The sequence below is a fragment of the Enoplosus armatus genome, chromosome 7 (genome assembly GCF_043641665.1).
Source record: "Enoplosus armatus isolate fEnoArm2 chromosome 7, fEnoArm2.hap1, whole genome shotgun sequence".
In the NCBI taxonomy this organism is placed as follows: Eukaryota; Metazoa; Chordata; class Actinopteri; order Centrarchiformes; family Enoplosidae; genus Enoplosus; species Enoplosus armatus.
The window spans coordinates 20,317,972-20,344,897 of record NC_092186.1 but is presented as its reverse complement, the minus strand read 5'-3'; the positions used below and the strand labels follow the sequence as shown (position 1 = coordinate 20,344,897).

At 41.8% G+C, this 26,926-nt stretch overlaps 3 protein-coding genes across 3 annotated transcripts in view; 2 read left to right on the top strand and 1 right to left on the bottom strand.

Moving 5' to 3' along the window:
• The window catches only part of ano8b (anoctamin 8b), a 37,103-nt gene extending 30,862 nt beyond the window's left edge, over nucleotides 1-6,241 (top strand). Inside the window, exons 14-20 of the mRNA XM_070909218.1 lie at nucleotides 1,294-1,538; nucleotides 1,800-1,959; nucleotides 2,086-2,472; nucleotides 3,641-3,832; nucleotides 4,147-4,278; nucleotides 4,958-5,068; nucleotides 5,501-6,241. Of these exons, the coding sequence (XP_070765319.1) occupies nucleotides 1,294-1,538; nucleotides 1,800-1,959; nucleotides 2,086-2,472; nucleotides 3,641-3,832; nucleotides 4,147-4,278; nucleotides 4,958-5,068; nucleotides 5,501-6,241 (1,968 nt within the window). The remainder of the gene's footprint in view (nucleotides 1-1,293; nucleotides 1,539-1,799; nucleotides 1,960-2,085; nucleotides 2,473-3,640; nucleotides 3,833-4,146; nucleotides 4,279-4,957; nucleotides 5,069-5,500) is intronic.
• A 5,036-nt stretch (nucleotides 6,242-11,277) lies between these two features.
• dda1 (DET1 and DDB1 associated 1) lies at nucleotides 11,278-14,892 on the bottom strand. Its single transcript, XM_070908887.1, has 5 exons — nucleotides 14,612-14,892; nucleotides 13,884-13,964; nucleotides 13,655-13,706; nucleotides 13,477-13,538; nucleotides 11,278-13,336 (listed from the first exon to the last, which is right to left on the bottom strand). The coding sequence occupies exons 1-5, from the start codon at nucleotides 14,618-14,620 to the stop codon at nucleotides 13,232-13,234; spliced, it is 309 nt and encodes a 102-aa protein (XP_070764988.1). The 5' UTR covers nucleotides 14,621-14,892; the 3' UTR covers nucleotides 11,278-13,231.
• Nucleotides 14,893-21,228: 6,336 nt separating this feature from the next.
• On the top strand, nucleotides 21,229-24,976 carry abhd8b (abhydrolase domain containing 8b). The gene is made up of 4 exons (XM_070909393.1): nucleotides 21,229-22,025; nucleotides 23,063-23,233; nucleotides 23,753-23,969; nucleotides 24,692-24,976. The coding sequence occupies exons 1-4, from the start codon at nucleotides 21,229-21,231 to the stop codon at nucleotides 24,974-24,976; spliced, it is 1,470 nt and encodes a 489-aa protein (XP_070765494.1).
• Nucleotides 24,977-26,926: the final 1,950 nt, after the last annotated feature.

Genomic DNA, 26,926 nt, shown 5'->3' with positions numbered 1-26,926 from the left:
GTTCCTGTAGGTAGCAGTGGGAACAGTGTCTCCTTTTCTCCATTTCCGAGGTCTCCCATCATTGACTGAAAATAACATTCTGTCCATGTCCTCGTCTGGAATTCATTGTTTGCATTTTGTGCCGTACCTAGCAGCATTATTTGACGATTTCTTTTAGATTAAAGCCAATAACGGATAGTAAGCTTTGCTGCAGTTCTTAGTATGTTTGTCCTGCGGGTGTATATTGAAGGGCTGAAGACATATTCACTGCTCGGTTTTGAGTGTATGTACCAGAATAATTCTGGTTTACTGCAACATGGGCTCTGTTTCATAGTTTTGACAATATTTTACTTGTCAAGGTAATTGCTACAACATTACTACAACAAAGCTCGATGGGGCAAGAGACATGAGCAGTCAGACAATCGACAGTTTAACCAAATTAACTAAACCACTTTATTTGGAGGTCAAACTGAAAGTCAGAGAGGGTGGGAATAATCCCTCGTTGTGCTGGGAAAAGTAAGTATGCTAGGTAAGAAGTCAGTCTGCAAACTGTGACAGATGTTTACAGTTTGGGTAATAATTTTTTTTTTTCCAAAAACACTAAGTTTTGCCATCCTGGGAGTTTGTTTAAAACCTGGATGAAGGTGACTGACTGCTTATGTTACTGTCAGACTGCTCTTTTTTGGTGTCGCTGTGATCCCATATCTTGTTGAACACACTGTTTTTACAAATAGTAAGCCCAAAACCTAAATAGACTCAAGTTGTAATAAACCGGAATTATCCTTCAAGTTAAGCTTATTTGTACTTCCTGCTGTGTGTGATTTGCATTTGTTCGGCAAGGTATGAATATTACTGAAAGGCCTTGAGTGTCCATGGTCATCGCTCATTATCCTCAATGCATCATATGCCCTTGAAATGCTGTTTCAGTGGTCTAAAAGGGCACATCCACAGTGAATCACATTGTCCAGAAAACTGCGGCTACACTGCTCCCAGTTGTTGCACATCTGGACCCTAATCAGTGACAGATTACAGTTTTAATGTACTGTATAGGGAACTGTTCAGCTGTATGTGATTTCCTCGTGGATAAAGTCTGCATACATAATTGTGTTTTGATTGATTTGCTGCATTTATCCCATGAGGGTGTATCCTACTGCTTTCGCAACCTGTGATTATGTTCTCTCTTCTGTGCTAAGCTGCATTTTTCCAGAGAAGCGTTACCTTTAAGTGCTCTGATTAGTTGGACTGTATATTCACAGTATGTTCACTCAGTGTGGCAGCTAATTTTTTGTGACTTTTCCTCTCTGTCCTTGTCAGATGCTGGCCACTCTGCTCATCATACGCCAGTTCCTTCAAAATGTGAAGGAGGTGCTGCAGCCTTACCTGTACGAACGCCACAAACTGGGCGAGCTCACACTGCGAGCTATGTGGGACCTGCTGCTCTCAGTGCTGCTAAAATACGCCCGGCTGGCAGCTGGAAAAGCCCAGGCCTCTCCGACCGACCAGGCCATGCCAGGACCTGGACTGAGGGGTACCAGGCCCGGGTTGGGGGCAGAAAGAAGGTCAAACTCATTATTTGAACTCTCATTCAATTATATATGCAGTAAACATACACTAAAATGTACATGTAGGGTTGCAAGCATTAACATTGGGTTGTCAAAAAGAGTTTAAATGAATCCTGAACTGAAAGAATTTGCATTCATGCATTAAGAGAAACTGACACTTTCTCAAAAGATCAGTGTGATGAACAATGACAGAACACCTCAGAGCGGTTAACACACACATTTTGTCTGACGTCTATCTGTCCCTTCAACTTCTCTCAGGGAAAAGAAGTGTTTGAACGGCGGATGCGGGGTGCCTGATGAAGAGGAGGGAGGTGAGAGGGACGAGGCTGACAGCGGGAGGTTCAGCGAAGGAGAGACAGAGGAGGAAAGTCTGATCGACTGCGGTTTGAAGCTGAGGAAAGTCAGCTTCATAGAGAAGGTATGAACTGTGATATAACATCAATTTATGAGGTGTTGTTGTTGAAAGTTGTTTTGCAAATATAGTTAAGTAGCTTTTATTAGTAGTAAGAGTTTGGTGTTGCTAATCTGTTTTGTTGTTGTTAAGGTGGACAGAAGGCCAGCCTGCAGTGCCCCCCCCATGGACAACAGTTTCCTGGAGGAGGGGAGCCCCACTATGGTGGAAAAAGGAATGGACCCTGCCTCTGTGTTCGAAATGTGTGACGACGACGATGATAATGGCATCCATGATGTGAAGGAGTCGGGTGGAGGAGGGACAGGTGCGGCTGAGGGAATTAACGCTGCTGCTGCCAGCGCCGCCACGCTGCCCTCTGGGTCTGAGAGCGGCACATCGCTGCGACACAGAAGAAGAGGCAGGAGCGCAGAGAGACCCGAGGCAAAGACAAAAAGGGAATCATGGATTGACCCCCCTGAAGAGAGAGAGAGCATCACGCTCACTCAGGCTGAGATGGAGAGCTGCATGCAGACTTATGCTGTAAGAAGGACTGTATACTAAATGTATTCTGTAAACTCTGAACAGGGTTTTAAAGGATGGCAATTTGTATAGTTTGAAACATTTAAAGGTAAATTCCTCAAAGATAAACTCATGCTAAGGTAACAGTTTACTCATCACTTCTGTTTGGGAAGCACAAACTCAGACGTTGATGATGTTGATTGGGGGAAGGAGGTTTCCACAGCGTTCCAAAAAACTTAAACAAAATCCTCTCACACATCTTTGAGCTTGCAAAGCAATCATCCAACTGGAGCACCCTTTTATTGTAAAAAAAACTGGACGATGTGTACCATCATGTCATTTTATTTTTGCAATTCAAAAACAATAGCTACTACCTCTCTAGCATGCACACAAATTAAATTTAAAGCAAAAAAATCTGTATGAATACGGTAGATAAGTTGACCAGGAAGTAGATCCGCTTTTCTGGGAAGCTCACGGCAACAGCTAAGGGGATTTCCAGGACCAAGGACTACTTTGTGGTTAATTATGGTCAGATTCAAAAAAGGTATTTGACATGATTTCTGTAAAATGTAAGTTATTTGAGAAACTATAGGTGACTCATGCTCCTTGTTTCCCAAATCTGTACAATGGATGACCTGAAGTTTTTAACATAACCAATAGTCATAATGGACAAAAACATGAGAATAACACCCAGGTTGAAATTTCTCTTTAAAGTTTTCCATGAAACTAAGATTGTGAAGAGTTCCTCCATAGAATCTCCCACATAACATAACCTTTCCTCATTTACAGGTGGAAATAGTTTTATTAAGAATAGATAGAAAATAACTGTATAATGTTGTATGATAGTAGGTAAACTGCTTGTTCATATATGTTGCCAGCTGGGGAACACTTCTTCTCATACTTAGGTCAGGTTTCATACATGTGATAGAGTAGCACTGCAACATGAAGCCCTCAGCCTTCACAGTTACGCGACACCCCACACTGGCTTATGTTCTAAAAGGTCATAAATTACTATATGACAGCTAAACAAAGCTAACAACATATACCATGTTATTTGGTACCATTGCGCATTGATTTGGTCTACAGAAATGCAGTCTTGTCTTCTAGCTGCCAAATCTTCTAGCTGCAGCATTCAGCCTGTACTTACTTGGTAGGGCTGTGGTTTAATGGTCCTCTTTGCCCCTCTCAGGACACCTTCCAGGACTACCAAGAGATGTTTGTCCAGTTTGGCTACGTGGTGCTCTTCTCCTCGGCCTTCCCTCTGGCTGCCATGTGCGCTCTCATCAACAACATCATTGAGATCCGCAGTGATGCCTTTAAGCTCTGCACTGGTCTGCAGAGGCCCTTTGGAATCAGAGTGGAGAGCATCGGCCAGTGGCAGGTCAGAATACGCTCTGTGAAAGTTAACACGAGGTTTTTCTGCTGTGCTGAATTCACACCAAAGACAGGGACAGTTAAAACAGTTATAGTAATACTGTCATATGTAACAAACACTGGCTTGACATCCATTTTCAAGTTGTAAACTACATTGATGTTCATGTAAATGTAACTGTATAGCAATCACATTAAATTGATCATTTCTCAATAATTGGCTGGAATAACTGAACTGAGCTAAATTGAAATGTAAGTATAGCACAACGTCAGTGTTAAGAAACAGCAAAGTTAAGCCTTCCTTTTTATTTCTCTCCTTCTCAGAGGGCGATGGAAGCCATGGGCCTGATTGCCATCATAGTGAATTGTTACCTGATTGGTCAGTGTGGTCAGCTTCAGCGTCTCTTCCCGTGGCTCAGCCCTGAGATGGCCATCATCTCCATCGTCATCCTCGAGGTACCACAGCTCGTTCCTGCTAGTCTGTCTGAAGTGCTTAGAGCAGTGCTTCGTCAAACTTTTTCTCAGGGCGCCAGCGTTTTGTGACCCAGCACAAAATGTATGGTAATCAGAAAATGTGGCAGGTATTTAGGCTGCAAACAAGTTTACTGCTGTGTGAATGTTTCTATATGCAGAGACTTTGAAGGGCTGTATGGCAGAATATATCGATTGATGAAATGCTACAAATGTTTACACACAGAAACATGTTTGCCACAAATTAATTCTCTGATACTTGAACACGCTGCAATCATCTGGTGACCCAGGAGATGTTCCAACATGCCAGTCTTTATGAAAAGCAAGAACAGATGAATCGAAGCTCTCTTCCCGAAGCTCTCTTCACGCTTCTCCTCTTACTTGTAACATTTTTAGATACTGGTTATGTTAGCTCTGCACTCTGTGCCTGTCTATATTCGGAAAAAGGTAAACAGCCTGCAGCTCTGTCTCGGCCTGATAAAGAAGTCAGGCCCATCAGGAGGAGAATTTCACGGCCCGAATGATGTTGTACAAGGATTAGTTCAAGTAGCATACCCTTGAAGAGTACTCTGAAGCATTATGCCCTATATCTGATAGGAATCTGTCATTTAAACATTTTTTTGTTTCAACCCAAACCTCTTTCTACCTGCTTGTCTGTCTGCAGCACTTTGCCATCCTCCTGAAGTACGTCATCCATGTGGCCATCCCGGACATTCCTACATGGGTCCGAGAGGAGATGGCTAAACTGGATTATCAACGCAGGGAGGCCTTTAAGGTAAATGCATAAGAACAAAAAAAATCTGTCATGGATGAAGTTCACATTCAAGACTTATTCAGGCAGTTTGAACAAGCCCTTCAAAGACTACTTCATTATGTGCAGAGTACTGTAATGTAATAAAAATCCATAGCCAGTAGCCATCAGAGGAGCCAAACCTTCTGCTGCAAACATGCTGTACTGCGGCACTGCAGCTTTCTTTTTGGAGATGAGTTGCTTATCACTTCCGGTGGATTTTAGCAATGATACTTTGGAGAAACACAATTTGTCGAACATAGAAAAGAGATGAGGTTGTAGTGGCCCCTGCAGCACTAATGCAGGATTCTTAGTAGGGGATTTGTTAGATGGGTAGCGTTGCAGTATTTTAATGGTTAGCTGGGTTAGTGCTGATTCTAGTAAATACATTGTGGGAATGTTTCCCTTCCTCTGCAGAAGCATGAGCGGCAGGCGCAGCAGCATTACCAGCAGCTGCAGAGGAGGAAGAGGGAGGAGGAGGAGAGGCAGAGGCAGGCGGAGCATATGGCCCGCAGGGAAAGGGAGCGTGACGACAGCAAGGGCGAGTCCTCTGGGGATCACCACCACGACAAAAGTCACAGCAGCAAATCACGCACCGGGGGTGGAGGAGGGGGCAGCGGGTCGGACAAGCCCAAGAGGCCCAGCTCTCTGTTGGCCAACAATAACGTGATGAAGCTGAAGCAGATCATCCCACTGCAGAGTAAGTTCTCCTCGAGTGGTGCCCGCTCCCCTCAGTCGCCCACTGGCAGTGAGCCAAAGCTGCCCGGGTTCCTGAGCTTCAAATTCCTCAAGTCACCTGAAAATAAGAAGGAAGGTGCTGCGGCCTCTGCAGCTGCCACCACAGCCACTAACGCCACAGCGACGGCGACATCATCATCATCTTCATCGTCAGGTAGCAGCTCTCAGGAGCGTTCTCAGTCACCCAGCAAAGCCTTCAACCCTGGGAAACTGTTTAACTTTGGAAAATCTGAGGGGGGGACGTGTGTGAACGGGGCTCAGCTGCCCAGATCCGGGGAAGGATCATCATCACAGACGTCAGAAAGACAGCCGTCCAGGTCTGACTTGAACGGCGTTCCAGACGAGATCCCCTCGCCTGGAGGGGAAGGGTCGGAGAACGGACATTCAACAGACTTGGACCCGGCCGGCTCTAAAGTCTAGTAGCTGCATAGAGAACAAACTTGTCGTTGGTTGCATCTCAACTGAACAAGTGACGTGTTTACTGTGAGGAAAGGCCTGACCTACCTTCTGTGTTATCACAGGTTATGTGTAGAGGTACTCGAAGCAGTGAGAGGAAAAGATGAAACTGATGAGAGACGACTTTTGGTTTGGTTTGGTTTTTTGCTGAGAGACAAAAAAACAGGCTTTATGAGAAAGATGTAAGCCCTCCTATCATGACGAATAAAAACACACAGATACACACACACACACACACTCCGTTACACACACAAACATACAAATTCTTCCTTGTCTGCAATACATAAAGAAATGCATGAGCTGCGTTTCTAATATTTTTAAGCCTTTAAAGCAGAGAGCTGTGTTTCTTGATTTCTTCTAGTCATAAATTGTAAGCATCTCGTTGGCCACTCAGACAGAACTGCCTGCTGTGGAGGAAACAGATAAAAAAAAAAAAAGTATACAGTGGTATGAAAGGATCACAGATTGTACATCAAAGACTACTGAGAGTGTTTTTAGCCACACAAGTGATCATTAGATATTGTCTCATTTTTATGGAATTCTCGGGCCCTTCGCTTTTATATTGAAGTGGTAAAATGGAAAAGCAATATCAATCAGTGTTTAAATATTCTTATCAATCATCACACAAACCTTCCCTTAATAAGTATCCCTGATATATCACCAGCTTTATTTTCAAAGCAGAGGTGATGTCTGAGCTTTGTACACTTCTTCCCATCCTGTGACGGTAGCAGATTTGTTCGAAAAGGAAGTCAGGAGCTTAGTAAGTCGAGCTGTCACACACAAGTATTTTTCCCCAAGAGAGCAAGTGGAAGACAAAAACAAGAAGAAGCAAAAAAGAAAAAAAGCAGAAATAGACGAAGGTAATTTTGAGAAAATGCAGCATGGAAGCCTGTTGCGTGCTGTTCTCCATCCAAGCCTGTAGAGCGCCTTGTAAACACAGATGGTGCTCCATTCCACATACTCTAACCAGACTTGGCAAACGAGCGTAGAGTTAAACAAGTAACATTTGCACTAAACCCCTACGCCATGCATAGAAAGGTCTCTCCCTCTGCAGGAGAGAGGACTGACACCAGCCTGCCTCATGACATTATGCAAAAGCTGGATTGTTTTGATTTCCTCCTTTCACACAGTACATTCTACCTTCCCACCTGCCCCTGCTCTCAGCTACCACGGGAGATCCTAGATATTCCATTTTTTTTTTTTTTTAACAGTAGTTGCTCTTATTTATGTTGAGCTCCATGTCTTTTTTTATACGCACCATTTGCTGCAGTGCTTTAATGCAGTGCTGATGATGGGAGTTTCCTTTTTTAACCAAAGCGGTATTTTTGGGGATTATACTGTTAACCCAAGATGTATGTGCTGTATGTTCTGTAATTCATGTACATCAACACAAGTAAGCAAGCCCATCATCTACCATTAAACGGTATTTCACTTCTGTGGGGTCTCCAGAGGGTGGTGCCAGAGTGTATTTGCATAACAAAATGTGTTGTTGAACAGCTTCTTCTGATTCACTATTGACCATTTACCCATAATGTCAGTGTGTAGTCATCGGTATACAGCAGGGGCAGCGAAATTCAAGTGTCTGGCTGACGTGTAAGAGCACTCTGAAAGGAAAATGGTGACATTAGATAAGGTACACACTGAGAAACGTTTCAGAGGCCATCACACTGTAGGTTGGGAAACAGAAACACTACTATGCATTTCCACACCATCACCTTGGATTTTGGCAATAACACTGAGTTGTAGGAGACAGACCTGTATCACTACAAGTCTAGACTAACGCCCCCACCCGCAGCACGTATCCTGCTGCATTATCCACAGCCAGGCTCTATGCACCTTTTCTTTGTGTCCCCTCCATTTTCACTGTCAGCTCTCATATTTATGTCTCATATTTAATCTGAGGGACACCCCCTTACTCACAATTAAAATGATAACAATAATCTCATCTCATCTACTGCTTTGTGTTTACAGAATCTGTCTAGTCTAGGGGTGATGATGACATTGAGCTTCAAACAGGTTTTTATATTTTGTGGCTGCTTTCATGTCTCTGTAACAACTTCATAGTCCACCTATCAGTCACATGCCTAAAGAAAACACAAAACTCTACTTCCGCAGTCGGGCAAAAATATCTCACTGACATTAAATGCAATAAGGAAATAGACAGGACATCAGTTTGTGTGGTCACAGAATAATTTTACGGTCAGTCTACAGTATGTTCTTTTTTATATTTGGAAGTCATTGTTCCTTATAAATGTGAAATGAGAAGTGCCAGGCTGAGAGAAATCAGTCACGCAGGCTGGTCATTGTTATGATAGAGGTCAGGATGGTGTAGCGTAGCTGAGCATAGTCCCATCAAAACCATTATTCTTGCGACATTTGGATTTCAGGGATGAGTGACACCATAATGCAATAGAGTTCATTGTCATCATTTGAAAGTTTGTATTGAAAATGAGAAGCCAGTGTCAAAGCAGAGGTGTCTAAAGCGAGAAGGCAAAGGTATGGCGCGTCACAGTGGAGTTTGGGTCTCCACGTATGTAGTTCCTCCTTATTCAGGGAAAACTTACAGTACAACTTCATAGAATAGAAATGGATAGCATTAACCAACGTATCACTTCTTTCATTCTTGCACTCTTGGCAACAGCATCAAATTCTGCATGTGGTTATTACAAGGTCTTTAAGGAAATTAACAGATCTCGAACAGTTTTGGGTATCAATCGAAAGCTTCATCAAGAGGCACCATCACTTGTTTTCTCGGGCCAGGCACAGGCGTCCCTCGCATAACGACAGCAGCTCAGACAGCTGAGACTCAGCAGCCGACTGTAATTCACTATCAAAGCAACAACGGTTCTTTAAAGGATTCGGGGCTTATCTAGACTTTACAAGCACCATCAGTCTAATGTGAAACCAGTGGGAAAGGACTGAGTTTAGTAAATGTACTGTCTTCTTCTGGATCGTAAGAGTGGATGTGAACAGGTGAGATTCTCACCACAGCTACATTAAAACCTGACTCCAACCTCAGAGTCTAAGATAAGACATCTTCATGGAAGCCTCACTTACTGAACATCATATGCTCTTCCAATGTACCACTGTACAAAAAAAAAGAAATCTTTTAAAGAGAAATACTGGGAAATGGGATTATTTATTTCTTTTAATTTATTTTGTCATATTTTTGTAAGACCTGAAAAATAGTTAATAAAACTATTTCAAATGCATTTCATGTGTTGTGACCACATTCTTTTTCCCCTCACTCACAAATGTTGATTTCAATATTGGGAATCAGAATCTCCTTAAAGCATAAAGACTGTGTCTGTCCCCCGACCACTTAAATTAATTCAATCAAAAGTAAACAAGAGAGGAGTCATAAATAAAAACCTAATAAAAATGAAAAAAAAACACCACCACTGCTATAGTCCAAAACAATAGGAAAATTAAGTGTGGACTGGTAAACATCAGATCTCTGTCATCTAAAGCTGTATTAGTAAACAGTTAATATCAGGTAATCATATTGATTTACTCTGACAGAAACCTGGCTGTGTCATGAAGAATATGTTAGCCTGAATGAATCCACTCTGCCCAGTCATATTAATACTAATACTAATAATTAATACATTCCTTGAGGCACCGGCCGAGGAGGTGGAGTTGCAGCCATCTTTGACTCAGGCCTGTTGATCAACTCTAGACCTAAACTGGATTAGAACTCATTCGAAAGCCTTGTTGTTAGTCTTTCACTCCCAACCTGGAAATATAGTGTACCATGCTCCAGGTCCGTACTCTGAATTCTTATCTGAATTCTCAGTTTTTAGCTTTAGTCCTTAAAACAGCCAGATTAGTTATTGTAGGTGATTTTGATATTCATGTGGACGTTGATAATGATAGTCTTGGTACTGCGTTTGTCTCATTATTGGATTCAAGTGTACATAAACCCACTCACTGTTTTAATCACACCCTCGACCTGGTTCTGAAAAAGGAAGTGATTCCATCGGCATTTAATTCAATGCCTCAATATAACTGAGGACTCCTATGCTAACTTTAGTCCCTCCCAAATTGATCATCTTGTTGATTTTGCTGCAGGCTCAATGCGACTCACACTCGGTTCTATTGCCCCTCTAAAAAAGAAGAAAACAAAGAAAGTCAGCTCCATGGTCAAGGACTGCCTTTTTCACCTACGTAACATTGCTACTAGTCCATGCATTTGTTACGTCTCGGCTGGATTATTGCAATTCCTTATTATCAGGCTGTCCCAATAAGTCCCTTAAGACTCTCCAGTTGATCCAGAATGCTGCGGCATGTGTGCTGACAGGAACCAGGAAAATAGATCATATTTCTCCTGTATTAGCTTCCCTGCACTGGCTCCCTGTAAAATCCAGAATGGAGTTTAAAATCCTTCTCCTCACCTACAAAGCTCTTTCTGGTCAGGCACCATCATATCTTAAAGAGCTCATAGTACGCTATTACCCCACTAGAGCACTGCGCTCCCAGGATGCAGGGTTGCTTGTGGTTCCTAGAGTCTCCAAAAGTAGAATGGGAGCCAGAGCCTTCAGCTATCAAGCTCCTCTCCTGCAGAATCGGCTCCCAGTTTGGATCTGGGAGGCAGACACACTCTCTACTTTTAAGAGTAGGCTTAAAACTTTGCTTTTTGATAACTCTTACAGTTAGGGGCTGGCTCAGGCCTGCCTGGACCAGCCCTATGCTGCTATAAGCCTAGACTGCTTGGGGACTTCCCATGATGCACTGAGCCTTCCTCCTCTCCCTCTCCAACTTGTCCCTCCAATGCATGTTACTATCTTTATATCTTCCTCGTCTCGCAGGTTCCTGTGGATCGTGGTCCTGGTAGGCCTGGCTGCTGCCACCATGGGCTTGCTTGACTCTCATCACTACAATTATTATTAGTCATATTTCTGTTATTATTAAAGCTGTTATTGCTATTAATAGTCATATCTCAGTTATTGTTACAGCTTGAACTTATAGTCATCTATTAAAAGTATCACATGACAAATACCCAGTTTCAATCCAGTTTTATTTCAGCAAAGCTAAAAAGAACATATCTGAACTAACACACATGAGATGGGGCAAGGCTTAGGGTGTTGTAGAACAGTCTATCTGAGCAAAAGCATAATGTGGTCTTACGCTTCAGAAACAGACGGTATTTACACTGTAGGTAAGAAGATGACTGACCAAAACCACTGTCAACCCACATTGCAGCATCAACTGAAAGAAGGACAGGAAGGACAGGAGGCTTCGATGTGACTGCTGGGCAGTGATAAGAATACTTAAAAAAGAAAAAAAAGCTTTATTCAGTGTTGTACAGTATATGACACCAATACAAACTGAATCTCAGGAACAAGGCAGGATGGCGACTGCACTTTGCTGTGCATGCTTATTGTGCACTCTATGGCTGAAAATATAACACCACTTTAAACCCCCGTGTTCATCTATGCCTGCTCTCAGACCAAAACCATCCAGGGCTGTCACAAAGACAGGGCGAACAGTACAGCTATCCCGGGCCCTGAGCTGGGGGAGCAAAAGGGTCCGCACCATGATGACGTGTTGTAAGGCCTATAGGCTAATACCTTTCACAGTCACACAAGATAACACCACAATCCCAAAACCCCTTACGTTTCATAACTGCTCCAGGAATATAATACCCAGCTGTCAACATGCAAGGCAAAGTAACATCCACTGGGCGCTGGGGCTCTTTGCTTTCACAAGGATTATTTTGTATCATATCCATGGGCATGTATTATTTCACAGAAAGGCAGACACAAAGATACTCCATTGGATAAACTAATTGTGGTACTGGCAATTATTTACACGCATCATAATGTATTCTTTTTCCCTTTTCCAGACATCACTATACATATTTTTCTTCACTATCTGTGCTTTGGCCTTGTGCAACTGAAAATCCGATGTTACAATTTACAACTCCATACTTAAGATCAACCTTTTCCTTCTTTTTCTTTTACAGCCTTTGATGAAATAACAGCTAAAACTCAGAGAAGTTCCCATTTTCACTAGCCTCAATTAGCCAGAAGGTGGTGCTAGATGTAAAAATCTTTCTCAGAAACACCAACACAACATTTACCCTACAAACACAAGTCCCAGAATAGAATGGAGATATGCATATTCACCATAAACACACATAACACAAGGGGGATTCTGAAAGAGTTGCTTCTACTTTGTGCTGTTCTTCACAGTGCATTCTTGGTTCTGTTGATTCAAACAGTGTGGAGAAATGTCGCAATGCCCCCATGTGGTTGCAGAGTGGGCAGTGAAACCGAGAGGGTGGGCACTGTGGCTGGCAGGAAGCTCATCGCCATACATAAACAATAATAGTTATAATAAAATTAAAACAGTAACAAAATGTTATCTTTGCACAAATCAGGACAGTCTCTCAAGGTGACAGAAGGCTACACAAGTCATGTACCAGTTATGAGACTGTTTTTAAGGGTAGTGTCTGACTTTATCTGTCAAGTCCATCTCTGATCTTAAATCTACTCTTGACACCTTTTCAACTATTCATTCACCTCACACATATAGTACAGTACAACACACAATACACACTCACAGCTCAGCATGCATACAAACATATACACGTTTACTAAACCACACAGGAAATAGCCAACATAAATAACAGAAATACCAGAATAAAGTTCCCTACCTGACAAGTCTGTGACTAACAGTGACTTTGACATCTTTCATGGTTACATAATTTTCATGCACACAATCTTCAAACCATAAATGGCTGCTTTGTTGACTAGAATTTCCCTAATTTCATGCCAAGAAAGGCATCCTGCCATAGTGCATAATAGCCAGAAGTCTTTATTCAGGTGGGATTAACCTTTTTGTTTTTGTTAGTTTATATTGGCTATACCCTGTATATGCAAACACACACACATTCTCTCTCACACTCACACACACACACACACACACACACACACACACACACACACACACTTATGAGTCCTCATTCATCTCTTGGCTATCTGTCCTGGCGATCTTCCTTGGGGGTGCTGGGCTGTCGCCCTCACCTTGTTCCTGTTCCCTTTTCTTTGCTGCATTCTGTGTGACACAAAGGATTGTACAGCAGTCAGTAGAATCACACAATTTCTTTTTAACACTAATCCAGCTACCAAAGACTCAAAAATGACTGCCAATGAGTGGAGCCAGAGTTGCACATACACACAACTGCACGTGCTCACCTTTTTGTCCCACTGCTGATGGAGGTAACGCAGGAGGATGTTGGTTTTCTCTGTTACAATAACTGTCGAGCAAACACAGTCAGCATATTACTGACCAATTATGTATAACGTTTAGAGCACAGTCTGCACAAAGCGATTCCCACAGTCTTGAGCTCTTAGCTGTGAGTTTGGTACTTACTCTGTTCAGAGGGGTATTCACGTGTTGGAAGGTACACAGAGGGCCTCCGATTCTGTAAAATAGGACAGAAAGACAAATTACAAATTACAGTTGTGCATTCTACTTATGCATTTTTTGTGTATAATTTACTTGACGAACAATTGCAGCATGTTTGAAACATTCTATGTGATGTATCTTGTATGTGAGACAATTGTTATTTAATGTTGTTAATTTATCAGAAGTGACTTACAGATGCTTTACAAACAGAGTCTGCATGAAACCTGCTGAAGTTGCTCTTATTGTAGACAGGAAGTCCTTTCAAGAAATCCGCCTGTAGGAAGAGAGTGAGGTGATGATTATACTCTGCAGCTCTGGCTTTAATGGATGTCTTTTCTCTCTTCTTGGATTTTATCTGACCCTGAAGACTGAAAGCCTCAATCATCTGTCTACCTTCCCGCCACAAAGATTCTACTTTTGGCAAACAGACTGATTCACCTGTGGCATTTCATAACAACAGTACAAATTATTGGTTGGCATCAGAGTAGGTGTCAAGAGTTCTCTAATACAAATGTTAGATAGGCGGAGGTTAGCGAAAAACACAGATGAGGACAAACGACTGAAGACACAGGATATCAGTCACTGAGTCAGTGCTGGGCGTTCCCTCATCTTAACAACCCATGCACGCTAACGGGCCTGCTACTGTCCCTGTAACGTCCCCAGTAACCTCCCAACTGGAGGTGATGATATCAGATAGTGTACAGCAGAGTGTACAGCAAGTGGTTTCAAATTAGCATGTCAGAGCTGAGCAGCTCAGGGCACTGAACGATGCCGGCTTGGCCTTGGTGAATGAATGCCAACAGGAGAAGCAGGTGTGGCTAGCAGCTATCTGTTAGCCCGCTCGGTATTGCCATTTGCCCTCTGAGAACAGTAGTGCAGTTTAAGCTAACATTAATAGTCTAGCATAGGTGGAATACATACCTTCTCCATGATAATGGTAGAAATTTTACACGTCTAAACGCCGACTTGTCGACTTGGCTTGGAGTCTGTTGTGCTGGTGGTGATGGCAGGCAGTGTGAGTATGTGACGGTTAGCCGCGCTAGCTTACTGGCTAGTTAACCGAGACAGCTATCCTTTCGGGTCCTCTTGGCAAAGAAAACAACGACCTTCACTTACACGTTGTTGTTTCCATTCTAGATCACAGTGTCCACGAAAAAACGATACTACACTCAGACAAAGTAACCCAAGTTGTCATTGCATGGGTTAGCCAAGCTAGTTACACAGAAGTTCTTCAGCTAGCATGATGGCTGGATGGTAGCGACGCTTCCTTGGCCACGCCCCCGAGGGCGTCCATTGGCCCACCCTTGCTCCCACGTGGTAGTAGCTTGACCCGAGAGCCAATCACTAAACAAAACATGTTTTAGCCCCTCCCTAAAACATTGACTGGGCAGTCTCGCTTTCCCATATGATGAGCTTCATTATAAGCGACATCACCAACTAGTGACCCTACAGTTTGGAAAGTATTTAGTTCTCCTCAATACATCCATAATCTAAGTACATATATTTTCTATACGTATTCATCTGTATCTGTACAAAGTGAAGCCCATGGAGAAGTTAACAAGGCTTCTTCTATTCTATTCTATGTATTTGTCATTCCAACTCAAAAAAATACAGCTGAATGAACTATCATTTTTTTCAGGACCAGGGTATAAAACCCAAAGGTATAAAAACATTAGACCAAACATAACAATGGAATGCATTCTGCTCTATTATGTCAAAACTGGAGTTGGATACAATTTGGAGTATCTTTTGACCTGTATTTTAACCACTTAGCTGGCAGGCCATCTGTTTTTTTGACTACATCAAGAGATGCTTTATCTGTAAATGGGCTATGGACATCCTGTGAGGGGCATGACAGTCACTGAGAGGTATTGTTACAGTTTCAAGCTTTTGGTTTTACTTTAAATGGTTTTAAAGCTACAACAATGCTTCTGCCCTTTTTTGGAATGAATGATACCCAGGTATATCTATTTTCAGCACTCTCACACTACAACACAATATAATAGTATTATCAATATCAATCTATCCTGATTTATGACCATCTTAGTATGTCAAGACAAACTTTGAATTAACCTCAATTTGTTACAGTTGGTAGGAGCCTACATTATAATTGGCTCAGTGGGTGTGTTTGATGGGTCATGATTTCTGTGGACTTCTCTCACCTCACTGACACCTGCCTGCTGGACTCCTCACTAATAGTTACCTAGCAACAACAGCCTGGCAACTGCCACAGTACCAGCTCATGATGCCGGAGAATGGGATGCTGATAAGATGGAGGGAATATTCTTTGCTATTGCGGGACGTTTTTCCCACGTTAACTTGAGGAGCTTTATTTAAAGATATGGCAACATTTTGAATATTAGAATTCAAAATAATGACTAATTACCCTTCCCATGTTATAACCCTTTCAAAACCAGCTTTGCAAAATGCTTCAAACTTAGTAAACGAACAGTCAAAGGAACTTTTTCAAGCATAAAAGTGAGGACACACCACACAACATACCAGATCTAACCAGACTTAACAGATTTAACAAAACAACGATAGTGATTTATTGTAGCTAACTTGATCTCCTCAGGCTGGTTGTGGCCCTGATGGAGAAGTTTTCTGTGCACCGACTATAAGTGTTACACCCAACAAACTCCGGCCACATCTCAGCTCATTAGGTGTTACACATCAACCCACTGCATTGTGAAAGCCAATAGAATAATTGATTTAATAGTGCATCGATTAATTCACCATCTCACGTTAACAGTTACGATAGCCAGAGCTTTCTGTCGTAATTTATAGGTTCATGCACAAGTTGCTTTCACATTTGCTGTTCACTTAGATTTATATAGTATATATATATAAAATATGTATTTTATAAATAATTTAATTTAAAATTCACTTAGGCTACTCTTACTACACCATTGGTAATAAAACTTGTATATATTTATTTACTTTTTATACTGAACACAGAAGCCCCCCCCCCCCCCCAACAATACATCCAGTGATTGTCGCGCGTCACATAGCAGCAGGGGGCAGCTCTTCACACCCACAAACTGAACCAGGAGGTTACAGTGGTTCGATCGCACCCACAGATGATGGATTAAACACACCCTGACACCCAGCTGATCTTCGGTGCGTCTCCAAGCGCCGTCACACAATATCCCAGCATGGAAGAACCACAGAGAGACGTGCTGATACTGTCCGCCATGTGGAGGCTACCTACAGGACAACAGAATCCAGATAAATTAGATTATTGGATTGGCTGCAACAGATTATAGCTCTCCTACCTCCTCGATGCTTCATAAGAAAGCCACATCAATCTGATCATATTTCACGCGGAGTTATCGGAAATATAAAGGTAAGCGTGCTTCTTTCTTGCCACATTTTTCAGTTTTCACTTTGTTATTTATATTGTTTTGTTATTGTAAAGCTACTTTACACTGTGGATTATTAGCAGCAGACACGAAATAGGTCGCTGCATATCAAGTTGCGTCGCAGTTGAAGACAAACGGGTTATTAAATTATGAAATTAAATTCCACTCAGCAGTAGAGGAGACTAAAGGGGAAAGACATGCTGGCACTTGTCTCATTCGCTGCATCAGACGGCAGCGAGTAGCCTGTTCACTTCGCTTTATTGTTATTAGTGAATAGATGGGGTCCATTAGCTTCACCCAAAACACCAGCAAAACACGTTTTATTCTACCAAAACCAACAACAAAGCTATCGTCGTATGCGATGAAGGGCTCATATTGTTTCCTGTGTGAACAGTTGTTTTGTCTCTTTTCTCAAAATGGTATCAAATTGTGACTTGTTATATAAATCTGCAAGCTTGGCGTTTTTGCTGAATATATCACTAACACGTTACATCCAATTTGAAAAACTGAATTTGGCACAAAATGCACAAATGACTGAAAACATGTTTATTTTTGAATAAATTCCATATTGTTGAGCTCTAATCAACTTGTGGGTAAATGCTCTTTGATTAATAAACTTACTTCATTTAAGTTATTGAGTTTCTCATCAGCTGTTTAGACCATTTGTCTTTATTCAAAGCAACATGCCGACAGTGGTGGTATATTTGTGTTAAGGTGTGTAATACACAGTACTATAATGCAGTTACTTCATGCTGAAACTATCTTTCCAAGCAGAAGTCCATCTCCCAGAGAAATAGCACTATTCATTGTTTAAACTGTAGCATACAACAACAAGCAACTGAAATATGATCAGGATTCAATGTCCGCTGAATTTAGCACATAATTTAACAAGCCAGTGTCTATCAACAGTGAACCTTCTGTAGTTGTTTTTAATCCCCATGACAGTCACTGCTCTTTTCTTGGCATCAGTCCCCACTGTGATTGTGTCTGACCTGCGTGAATCATTATATAACAGCCTCCTGCAGCCGCTGACAACAGAAGCCACATACAATACTGACTACAAGAGGAATCAAACTCACTGCAGTGCTTCATCACACAGTACAATGTCCAAATGGAAGGCATCAAGCAAAGGGTGGCAAACTCATAATAATGAAACGCAGCACTAAGATTTTATTGGGGAAAACAGTGCTTGCTTTGAGCAAGCAGTTAGGGAAGGAGTATTGTGACTGTGAGGTGGTCAGTTCAATCCTTGGACCAGCTTGATAATTGGGGTGTAAAAGTGAAATAGTAGCCTTTGTCTTTCCCTCATTACCGCCAAGAGTTGCCCTATAATGAAACAGTTAACACCTGACTGCTCCAGTGGCCAACAGAAGAGACAGTGTTAGAACTGGGCAGGTATACTCCCAGGTGTGATTTTGTGTAATTTTTTGCAAAGTGTTGCTTAAAAGAAGCCCACAGCATGTGGGCTTCTGTCTAGGGAGTGCCCAGTGCTGTACCAAATGTGGTCTGTTTTGTAATGGTGAGGCCTAATCACTACCATCACAGATGATCTGTGTGTTCACCAAACTGAATAAAGTATGATATGCAGTACAAGTGAGAATTGAATCAACATGCACTTGCATCATGCACGATGCCAGCTATTCTTTCAGCCTCGATTAAGAGACAAATTGGACAGATTTTATTAGCACTTTGAAGAGTCTTAGTGTAATTCGCCAGTCGCTGATGTTTTCCCTCAAGTACTTCTTATGATGGCGCTAGTTTTTCCTAGCTAACACCATCTATGCTGTAGCCATTGAATAATAATATATAGACTAGATTCCAATGAGAAGACTGCAATGAAAAAGAGGCAGGACAGAACTGTACCACACAACACCACAACAGTCCAGTTTAAAGTTGATTCTAATATCTTAGGTGGATGGGGGGAGTAATCTAAAAGGGGAGCATGGTGGATCAATGGGGGTGTTTATGTCTGTAGGGGTTGAAAAGGGTTTTTGTATGTCCATGGTATATACATGTAAAATATACATGTATTCTAGTGTCAGTGTTGAATGTAAATGGACACTATGAAACAGACTGTCACAAAAGAGTTTACAGAGCAGAAAGAATTGCATATATCATAGGTCACACCTTGTGTCTGGAGAATGGATGCTTTGTGATGTGAGAATAATATTAGAGTGGACGTGTCACCCTTGGTGATATAAAAATGGCCTGCTCAGCCTCCTCCAGTCGGTTCACACACAGCACTGTACAACACTGCTGTTTGGATAAAGGATGTGCAAGTATAAGCAGAAAGGGTATGAGAAAAGCCAGCAAAGCAGGAATGCTGTATTACATTGTGTACATAATCCCCAGATGAAAAGCAGCAGCTGATGGGCTGCAAGTATAGAAAACAAATCACACAGAGGGTAAAACTGTTGCCGTACAGTGCCACTGTTTTCATCGAGCGAGGAGATGGACAGATTGTGTTGTGTGGACTTACACAGAGATATATCTCTGTCTAAGGAGAGTATAATCCCCTCTAGCAGGGAGGGGAGCAACAGGAAGGTAGGATAATGCCACCAGCAGAGAGACTTGCAGACCCTGTTTGGCTGCTATGCTGTTACCGTGGTTGATAATCAACGGGCAACCTAACATACTGTGTACTGTACCTGTAGTGTGTATGAGACTGAGATATGCATTATACATAATCACATCCATTCTTTGGATATATACTTGTCTCATAGTAAATTGTTCACACCTTTTCAAAATGATCAGCATTAAAAGCTAATTTATTGTTGTTGGTGATTGTACAGTAATATGGAGTAATTACTGAATTCTTCGCTTTTGATGTGCACATTTACCATTTCTCCACATCATCATAACATGTGCGGACTGCCATGACTCAGATCATTTCAATGTGTGTTCAAGTGTGTCTGTTCTCTATACGAGCTCAATAACAAGAATCTAACTCCAGTAAGCAAACTCACTGTGCCTAAAAAAAGTACCATTATTTACCGCTGGTTGTTTTGTGGACCTGACTGACAGTATGGCAGTGTGTGCCGGTGCAGAGTGATCACATGGCGGACAGCTTTAACCCAGGGAGCTATTACTGTCCCCGTCTATTAATACCCCCAAAGTCTGCGCTGAGGGAAGATGCTGCTCAGTTACGTCTGTCAGAAAGTCTCAAGGGTTTGAGTTGTAATTAGATGCCAGATAGTATAGGTACAATGACTTGTTTACCTCTTTGAATGGTGCATTTAAGGTTCTCAGATGTTCATTTGATGTAGAGATTTAAGTTGTTCCAAAGATAAATAAAAATAATTACATGTTTGTTAAAAATGGCAGGATATAATGCAGCGATAGAATGATAATGAATGTAAGAACGATTTTGTGCAAATACTTATACTGATATTTTGGAGTAAGAGCATTATTTTGAAAAGAACATTACTCAGTATATCGTTACCAGAAGTGCATACAGTACTGTAGACATAAATGTGCAACTTAGGTAGAGATCCAGGTTACAAATCTCAGCAGTTGTGTTATCAAAGACTTACAACAAAGTTATGCCTATTAATAAACACATATGAATTATGATATATATTGCTGTTTTTTTCAACTCGACCTTTCTCAAACTCTTCATGGTATACAGAGTGTTCATTTGTTTAAAATGTTTATTGTTCTCTTAGTTGTCTTCGCTCATTAATCTGAATTTGCTTTAACGTTTAAAATACATGTAACATATACACATTTCTTTGGATATAATTCCATTCGAACATCGCAAGTATTAAATAACTACATCTCGATATTTTTATGTTTGTGATAAGCCAGTATTGTCCAATAGTAACATACCTTAGATATATCTAAGTGGGGCTCCAACAGACAAAAAATACACTTCCTCACTGAAGGATGTCAATGGGTTGAGGGTGTTGATGTATTCAAACCCAAATCAAAGTTACAGTAATAATAACCAGAAATAGAGTAGATTAATATAGTTAATAGAGTGTTAGACGTCACTTAAAGATATTTGGTAGTTTTTACCATCCTTATAGTCTATATAGCTTGGAGTACTTGCTTGTAAACATGGTTCCTTTTATAATTTATGGCATATAAATTATAACCTTGTTTCATTCTTGTTTGCAAGTGTGCGCTGATTTATGTGTGTTTTTAAATGAATGTATTCCCTGCAGACTGGCAGCCATGCTGACCAGCTTTATGGAGGGTCTTCTCTGCTGCCTGACCTCAAAGTCGGCCAACGTTGTGGTTCCTGTAGAAACCTCAGAACCAGCTGATGGCTACGAGTTTGTGGAGGTGAAACCAGGCCGCGTCCTGCGGGTTCGACATATCATCCCTGACCGGCCGGTGGTAGAGGAACCCACTGGGCAGGGTGGGAGTGTCAGCTGCAAACGAAAGATCACAGTATATCGTAATGGACAGCTATTCATTGAGAACTTGGGGGACAGGGCGAGTGCAGAGCTGAAAAACTGCCAGAACGGAGAGACAGAACCAAACAGCATTGTGGAGGTTGAACTCACAGACTGTGGTAACTCCTCACCGCCCGTCACCATCCCTGAGGCCAGGTCTGAGTCCATCACAGCTGGAAAAGACGGGCCATCTGAAACAGGAGCAGGAGGAGAGGCACCTGCTGCTGGACAGACTGAACAGTCGCAGCAACCCAGGAAACGCAGGCGGAAGCCCAAGCGCACTGTGGTGATCGACTGTGAAAGAAAGATATCAGCCTGTAAAGGAACACACGCAGACGTGGCTCTGTTCTTCATCCACGGAGTGGGAGGCTCACTGGACATCTGGGGAAGCCAGTTGGACTTCTTTTCCAGGCTGGGCTATGAGGTGATCGCTGCAGACCTGGCAGGTCACGGAGCCAGCTCAGCACCACAGATAGCTGCTGCATACACTTTCTATGCCCTGGCTGAGGATATGAGACTTATCTTCAAGAGATATGCACGCAAGAGGAATATTCTCATAGGACATTCTTATGGGTAAATTCAAGATCACAATATGCATGTAACACACAATCGAATTGAATGAGAGGATTTAGAAGGCTTCAGGATATGTGGAGGACATTAAAATATCACGCTATTCAAGTGAGAAAGCAAACACTTAACTGCATATGTATCTGTTTTGTTGCCCATAATTTTAAGTATGAGAAGCCCGACATGCAATGTGAGCATGTCAGGGTTTCTCATTTACATACATTATTACACACATCAAGTACAGTTTCACATACAATGTTGAAACAATTACTTGTTTTAGTCAATTAGTCGACTGACAGCAGTTTTGACAATTGTTTCATTCATTTAATAAGCTAAAAATAACAAACATTTGCTGGTTCCAGCTTCTCAAGTGTTTCTGCATTTGCTGTTTTTTTCAGTTTTATATGATGATACATATACTGTCTTAAAGTGAGACTAAGGTTTAAAAGAAGAAATTATGCAATGTCCCCCTTACAACTGGAAAGTTGAATTCATAAGCAATAAAATTCAACTGTACTTGGTCTGGTATAGCCAGTACCTTATGGTGGCTAATGTTAGCTTGTGTTAGCAAACTTTAGACAGACATTGCTGTGTTACTGATACACTAGTTTTTAGCATTTACCATTGTCTTAGTGGTTAATTTAACAAAAGTGACATAGTGTTGTTTTAGGTTTTGGACAGTTGGTCAGACAAAACAAGGAATTCTGGGAGATAGTGATGGGTATTCACTATTTGTCTGTCATTGTATAGACTTTATTGACTAATGTGATAATTTGTGTGTGTGTGATAAAAGTAATTGACAGATGTGTTACAGACTGTTGCAGCTGTTCAGTATTATAGTGTTACAGTGCTTTGATTTAATGATTTCTTGAAGTGTTTGCTTTAAACTCTCCAAATACTTACATGCTAAAATGCCAGAATCGTCAATCCCAACACTCGTTCCAGATGTGTACATTCTAACTAAAAGGCAACTACCACAACAGCATGGTGACCCTGATTCCTCCAGCCTGTCCTGTAACCAGCCTTCTATTCCGCTTGCCTAGTGTGTCGTTCTGCACCTTCCTGGCCCACGAGTATCCAGATCAGATTCACAAGATGGTGATGATCAACGGGGGTGGTCCCACAGCTCTGGAGCCCAGCCTCTGCTCCATCTTCAACCTGCCCACCTGTGTGCTTCACTGCCTCTCCCCTCTGCTAGCCTGGAGCTTTCTCAAGTAAGACACACAGCAGCACAACAGTACCAGAGACAAAAGTGTTGTTTTTGGTTGATTTGTCCACAATTTGCTACGTTGTTTTATGTGCACGATCTGGTCAGTTAGATTAAATTAAGCTTTCAATTTATAACTCACTAGTTTGATGAGAATAAATAGTCACATTTGGTGGAAACAAAAAACAATGAGCATACTAGAAGATAAACATACCAGATTTAACCGCCCATCTAACGAGGAGAGGTCTGAGGCTGACAGCATGACTGTGTCCTGTCCATCAGTCCAAAGATCTGATCTTTAACCTCCCAAATTTACCTGGCAGCTTTAATCAAATGAACAAGAAGTGTTCCACCTGAGATACACAAACATTTATGTTGCTGGCTACGGTCAAGTGTGATATTTATGCTAATTCATGTGGCACTGTGCATGTTCATTTCACCCACAGTTTAATGTCATCAGAATCCTGTTTTTGTTTTTAAAGCCATTTGTAACTCAGGTAAATCTCCTCTGCTCTGCCTCCTACAGGGCAGGCTTTGCCCGGCAGGGTGCCAAGGAGAAGCAGCTGCTGAAAGACAACAATGCCTTCAACGTGTCGTCCTTTGTGCTGCGCGCCATGATGAGTGGGCAGTACTGGCCTGAGGGGGACGAGATCTACCATGCTGAACTCACAGTGCCCATCCTGCTGGTTCACGGCATGCATGACAAGTTTGTCCCCGTTGAAGAGGACCAGCGCATGGCAGAGGTGAGTGGGCCTCTTCAACCCCCAAAGCCCAGGATTCAAAGACACTGCTGTCATAGTGTGTCATAGTTTTTGTACCATAATCAAACGAATGGAAAAACGGCTCTCTGGTAGGAAGGAAATCAATTATGATATAATTAATATTTTTATATTAATACTGGATCACATGACTACGTGTAACGTGAAACTTCATTGACAATTATCACCTTACTGTGCTACTGTGTTCCCCTCAGCTCAGAGGGTCTGTTAGATCAGTTTTTTTTGTCTTCATGGCCTGTTTACATCCCTCTTATCACTCTCATCAATGTATTCAGATGCAGCAGGCAGCTGTTTTCAGCAAACAAGCTGTGATAAACCCAGTGTATGCTCCAGCACCGAACAGCAGACAGCCAAAATTAGCAACTAGCTGGTGAACATAGTGGAGCATTCAGCTGTTAAAGAGCCAGATATTTCCCTCAGGAATTGGTGGAAACCAAACTGAGTTAAAAGGAGAGCGACTGGGCGCCAGGTGGCCAGAAACACGACTCTTAATAAATGCTGATGTCTGTTGGATGTGGAGATAGGCAAATGTTTTCTAACAAGTTCACCATATAACAACTTAAAAGGTGATATGTCAGTGTTGTGTTTACAGCTTGTTTGTGCAGTTGATGCAAAATATAAAGTGGCAGTGTTTTGTTCATGATTCCAAAATCTAACTTCTTTTTTTGCTTTTAACTTTTCGTCAGATCCTCCTAATGGCCTTTCTCAAGGTCCTGGAGGACGGCAGTCACATGGTCATGATGGAGTGTCCTGAGTCTGTCAACACACTTCTGCATGAGTTCCTCCTCTGGGAGCCGGCAACGCCTCCACCGCCAAAGAAAGACTCCAAAACACGTCCAGAGACAGCCAAAGCCCAATCTGACAGCACCAAGACTACATCTGACCCTTCCAAGGTCCGACCTGCAACTGCCAGGCAGACCTCATCAAACGGCGGCACAGACGAGAAGCCCGACAGCAAGGCCAAGAAATGACTGAAGATTAAAGCTGGAGCTTCCAGTGGTTGTTACACTATATCATGGCTAGCCATGCACTTTGTGGGTCCTGATAGTCTGAGCTGGTTTTAGCTGTTGATCCTGACGCTGAGCCAAAAGAGCCAGTTTATCTGAAATGGTCCACCTAAAGGTCGGTCAAGTGAAGGTATGACGCAATGCAGGGAATTCAAGTTTGATTCCAGTTCTGTCAGCTGCTGAGCTGAAGGGCCAAGTAAAAGGAGCTCCATTACTGGATGCTGGAGGTCCATTCTTCAGCTCACAGCTTCCTATCCTCAGTATACAACAGGAAAGAAAGCTGTGCCTTGAAGTGGAAGGTGGTGGTGATGCCAGGGTAGGCGGAGCGAGAGGCGAAACAGTAACATACAGTCATGAGGGAGAGGGTGAAAATGAACAGCTGTCAAGCGGCAAAAATGATAAAATTTCACCTGCCACACTGACAGCTACATTTTTAGAAAGGGTAACACTTGGTTGCCTGGTCTGACTTTTGCCATTCCTAAAATACGGAAAAGCAAAGCAAAACAAATGGTTTGTATGAAACTGGTTGACTACCTGTGACGCTGCTCTACGTAAAGCAGCAGCAGAGCCTGAACCTTATGGAAACTAGCTGTAAATTAGTAAATTAATGTGTTAACCTATGATGTGTTTAGGTTTAGTATCAAATCATAACACATTGAGTCAGCTGTGAAACGGCTATCTGTGTGTGGGATGTTTTGTAGCTAGATTTTTCCATTGCACGTAATGATAAATGTCAAACCTCACCTCTTGTAGAGGTAAGAGTTTTTACTTCTCACACACTTCTTGATGTACATTTAGTTTTTTGGCCATTTGTTTTTGTTCTTCGGCACCTCTAAGAGGTGAGCCAGAATATTATTTTTGCACAATGTATTAGAGGTTCACAAGCTTAGAACTAGCCTTACTCACTTTAAGTAGCTGCGTCTGGTATTTAACAGAAAAAAATGTGTTTTGTGAGTGATTGAGTTGCGACTTGTGAAACTGAACTAGTGAAGAAGGAAGTACTGATAAGAAAAGAAGTGAAAGTACATTTGTGTTCAGTCAAGTGTGTCCTGCTTAATCTAGCAATAGTCGAGGCTCAGCAACTAATCATAACCTTGTGTGGACCGAATGAGCCAAAGATTTTGCAGAAATCACATGTACATAATGAGACGTTTAATCAATAATAAGAAGGCTTGTATTGAGCTACATCAGCAAAGTGTGAAAGATTAAGATTTAATAGTCAACAGAAATTCACCCCAAACCGAACCACACTACAGTATGTTTTAAGCCATTTGAGAATATTCATTTTTGCAATGTAGCCGTGTACTGGTACTGTAGCATCTTTGATAACTGAAATCCAATAAGTGACTGAAAATCAGGTGACATAATGTATTATCAACTTCCGTGCAGTATTAGAAAGAATTTGTTTTAATACTTCCTCTATTTCCTGCAAAAAAACAAAAAACGTGTGCAGCTGTTGAACATTTTATAATTATTTCATAAACCCATTTCTTATTTTTTAGGGTAACAGCCCGTCTGTGCTTAGGAATTTATTTCTCACCAAAACTATGCTATTCTGCAATGTTTTTTTCCTGGAGAAGTTAAGCTAATATATTAGTATTATATTAGTACTAAAACTGTGTTTTGAGTCATCTCTAAGTATCTAAGTATTGTTGAGTCTGTATACACATAAGAGGCCAACAGTTAAAGTCCTCATGCAGTACATTGACTGCATCAGTGTATCTTAACGCTCCATCTATTTAACTCTTAATGTTTATTAAGTACAGGTGTTTATTGTGAACATCTGTACTGTAACTCCACAGGACAGACAGCCGCCATTAAGACGCTATTAAATCCTCTATGACACTTTTTTGACGTCTACAATGATGTGTGTATGTCTTCACACTAGTCGACACGTTGTAACGTTCACAAACC

What these genes read in the sequence shown, in the direction of transcription:
- dda1 (XM_070908887.1), bottom strand. An exon ending in ACTCTGTTTGTAAAGCATCT is followed by an intron (nt 13,707 to 13,883) that starts GTAAGTCACTTC and finishes CCTATTTTACAG; the next exon opens with AATCGGAGGCCCTCTGTGTA. An exon ending in TGAATACCCCTCTGAACAGA is followed by an intron (nt 13,539 to 13,654) that starts GTAAGTACCAAA and finishes TTTGCTCGACAG; the next exon opens with TTATTGTAACAGAGAAAACC.
- abhd8b (XM_070909393.1), top strand. Translation starts at nt 21,229, where the DNA reads ATGCTGACCAGCTTTATGGAGGGTCTTCTCTGCTGCCTGACCTCAAAG. An exon ending in CTAGCCTGGAGCTTTCTCAA is followed by an intron (nt 23,234 to 23,752) that starts GTAAGACACACA and finishes TGCCTCCTACAG; the next exon opens with GGCAGGCTTTGCCCGGCAGG. An exon ending in AGGACCAGCGCATGGCAGAG is followed by an intron (nt 23,970 to 24,691) that starts GTGAGTGGGCCT and finishes ACTTTTCGTCAG; the next exon opens with ATCCTCCTAATGGCCTTTCT.